General features: G+C 40.1%; 1 protein-coding gene across 1 annotated transcript; it reads left to right on the forward strand.

The window, feature by feature from the left end:
* The first annotated feature begins 1,804 nt into the window (after positions 1–1,804).
* Positions 1,805–2,356, forward strand: LOC107495305 (uncharacterized). Its single transcript, XM_016116417.1, has one exon. The coding sequence runs from the start codon at positions 1,805–1,807 to the stop codon at positions 2,354–2,356; it is 552 nt and encodes a 183-aa protein (XP_015971903.1).
* The last annotated feature ends 1,333 nt before the right edge of the window (positions 2,357–3,689 follow it).

The following is a 3,689-nucleotide window of genomic DNA, read 5'->3' on the forward strand; positions in this document are numbered from 1 at the left end:
ATTTCTAGACTTTACTATGAGTTTGTGTGTTTTTCTGTGATTTCAGGTAATTTCTGGCTGAAATTGAGGGACTTGAGCAAAACTCTTTGTGTGTTTTTCTGTGATTTTAGGTAATTTCTGGCTGAAATTGAGGGACTTGAGCAAAACTCTGAAAAAGGCTGACAAAAAGGACTGCTGATGCTGTTGGAATTTGACCTCCCTGCACTAAAAATGGATTTTCTGGAGCTACAAAATTTCAAATGGCGCGCTCTCAACGGCGTTGGAAAGTAGACATCCAGAGCTTTCCAGAAATATATAATAGTCCATACTTTATTTGGAAATTGATGACGTAACTTGGCATTGAACGCCAAGTACATGCTGCTGTCTGGAGTTAAACGCCAGAAACACGTCATGATCCGGAGTTGAACGCCCAAAACACGTTATAACTTGGCGTTCAACTCCAAGAAAAGCCTCAGCTCATGAATAGATCAAGCTCAGCCCAAACATACACCAAGTGGGCTCCGAAAGTGGATTTATGCATCAATTACTTACTCATGTATACCCTAGTAGCTAGTTTAGTATAAATAGGACTTTTTACTAGTGTATTAGTCGTCTTTTGACCACGTTTCATCTTTGGTCTCAGTTTTGTTTTATTCTTCATCTTAGGAGGCCATTGAGCATGTTTTAGCGGGCTGGCCATTCGGCCATGCCTGAACCTTTCACTTATGTACTTTCAACGATGGAGTTTCTGCACACCATAGATTAAGGGTGTGGAACTCTGCTGTACCTCAAGTTTCAATGCAATTACTACTCTTTTCCTATAAACTTCATTTATTTCTGTCCTAAGATATTCGTTGCACTTCAACTTGATGAAGTCTAACCTTGTCTGTGGTATTCCGAGTAAGATTCCGGTATTGAATGACTGTGACGAGCTTCAAACTCCTGAAGGCTGGGCGTGATGACAAACGCAAAAGAATCAATGGATTCTACTCCAACCTGATTGAGAACCGATAGATGATTAGCCGTGCTGTGACAGAGCATTTGGACCATTTTCACTGAGAGGATGGGATGTAGCTATCAACAAGGGTGATGCCTCCAGACGATTAGCCGTGCAGTGACAGCGCATAGGACCATTTTCCCGAGAGGATTAAAAGTAGCCATTGATGATGGTGATGCCCTACATACAGCTTGCCATGGAAAGGAGTAAGAAGGATTGGATGAAAGCAATAAGAAAGTAGAGATTCGAAAGGATTCTAGCATCTCCACACACCTATCTGAAATTTCCACTATTGATTTACATAAGTATTTCTATCCCTTTTTATTTTATTTATCTTTTAAAATATCTAATCCAATTACATTTGACCCTATGAATCCACTTAACTGAGATTTACAAGGTGACCATAGCTTGCTTCATACCAATAATCTCTGTGGGATCGACCCTTACTCACGTAAGGTATTACTTGGATGACCCAGTACACTTGCTGGTTAAGTTGAATGAAGTTGTGATCATAAATTCCAATAGAGCCAATTTTTAAATCTCATGCAAATACAAAGAGGATCACAATTTCGTCCACCAAGTTTCAAATAATCTCCTGCAACTCGAAGCAACAGATTAACAGAGTCTAAAACTTTAAGTTTTAAGCCAACTTGATTCAACTCCCCCTTCTCAAGTTCAACTAGAACGATCAATTGGTATCTAGAGCAAGGTCTCAATGAGGCAAGCTTCACAGCTTGGAGCAAAGATCCATGGCCAACAACACCAGTCCCAACGTCGTGGCGTTCACTCTCACTGAAGGGCAGTCTAATAATAGACCTCCCTACTTAAATGGCAGCAACTATTCTTACTGAAAAGATCACTCTCAACGGTACAGACGTCCCCACTAAACAGAATTCTGATGGAGAAGTTGTGGCAAAGGAAGATAGTGAATGGACAGATGAAGAAAAGAAGAAGGTTGAACTCAATGCCAAAGCAATCAACCTGATGCATTACGCGATCAGTTTCGAAGAGTTCAGAAAGGTGTCAAGGTGCAAAACGGCTAAAGAAATATGGGACAAGCTCAGACTCACTCATGAAGGCACTAAGCAAATGAGGGAAACCAGAATTGGCATGCTGATGAAGGAATATGAAATATTCAGTATGAAGGAGGAAGAGAGTATCGATCAAATATTCGAAAGGTTCAGAATAATCATCAACAATCTAGACACAATGGGAAGGAACTACTCTGAAGAAACTCTAGTGAGAAAGATCCTGAGAAGTCTTACTAAGAAATGCAAAGTAAAAAGCACAGCCATCTCTGAAAGGAATGATTTGATCAAAATCACCTATGATGAGCTGAGAGGTAAGCTGCTGGCCTATGAAACCACTCACATGTCTTAAGACAAAGATGACAAAAAGAAAAGTATAGCACTAAAATCAAGAATGACAGCCCAAGGAGAAGAATCTGATGACAGTTTCTCAGATGAAGAAATGGTACTCTTTGCAAGAAAAATGAGAAGACTACTGAGATACAAAAGCAAAGGCAAAGGAAGCTCTTCATCCAAAGATGTCAAGAAAGATCAAGTCAAGTTCACATGCCATCACTGCAAGGAACCTGGTCACTTCAAGTCAGATTGCCCTCAACTTAAGAAAGGCGAAAAATCCAAGAAAGACAAAAAGAATGTGATGATGGCTACATGGGAGGACTTGGAGAACGACACCAGCTCAGAGAGCTCAGATCAAGAAGCTCAGCTATTTTTGATGGCAGACCATGATGATGAAAATGAGGTAGATCTTTCTGACTTGTCTATTGATGAACTGCACTATATTATCAAGGACATTTCTGTCAATTCCAAGAAACTCTTGGATAAGTATGCGAAATTGATAAACCCATATTTTATGATATAATTTGTGCTGAATTTAAGTGTTTTATTCAATCCTTCACCCACTTATGCATGTGAAATTGCATGGTTTTACCTTCCCTTCCTTATTATGAGATGTATGTGAAAAACATGTTTTCTAGGCTTTAAAAGTATTAATTTTAATTATCTTTTATTGCCATTCAATGCCGTGATTCGTGTGTTGAGTAATTTCAGATCTTCTAAGGCAGGAATAACTTAAAGGATGAAAAGGAAACATGAGAAAATGGAAGGAAAGCATAAAACGGAGTTTTTGAAGAAACTGGCAGCGACGCGATCGCATGGGCGACGCGGCCGCATGCCAGTGTGAAATGGCAATGACGCGATCGCATGATTGACGCGATCGCGCGCCACAAGCGAAACGCATATGATGCGGACGCATTACTGAAGCGACCGCGTGACAAGAAAAATTCCACATGACGCGACCGCGTGACCCACGCGAACGCGTGACAGAGGCCACGCACCAAAAATTACAAAAAGCGATCCCAGCGATTTCTGAAGCCCTTTTTGGCCCAAATCCAAGTCCAGAAAGCACAGACCAGAGGTTATGAAGTATGAGAATGCATTCGAAAGGAGGGGAGCGAGCCAATTAGTTACTTTTCATAGTTTAGATGTAGTTTTAGTGAGAGAGGTTCTCTCCTCTCTCTTAGGATTTAGAAATTAGGATTTTTTAGAAATTAAGGATTTAATTCAACTCTTCATATCAGGTTCAATATTCCTTTATTTTGACCTCTCTTCTACTTGAGATACTTTAGCTTTGGTTAAGAAATCAGTAACTCTTGAGTTATCAAACTCAACGTGATCGATAATCGCTG

Source organism: Arachis duranensis, chromosome 9 (assembly GCF_000817695.3).
Source record: "Arachis duranensis cultivar V14167 chromosome 9, aradu.V14167.gnm2.J7QH, whole genome shotgun sequence".
NCBI lineage: Eukaryota > Viridiplantae > Streptophyta > Magnoliopsida > Fabales > Fabaceae > Arachis > Arachis duranensis.

Excerpts from the sequence above, each read along its gene's own strand:
- LOC107495305 (XM_016116417.1), top strand. The coding sequence starts at position 1,805 with ATGGCAGCAACTATTCTTACTGAAAAGATCACTCTCAACGGTACAGAC.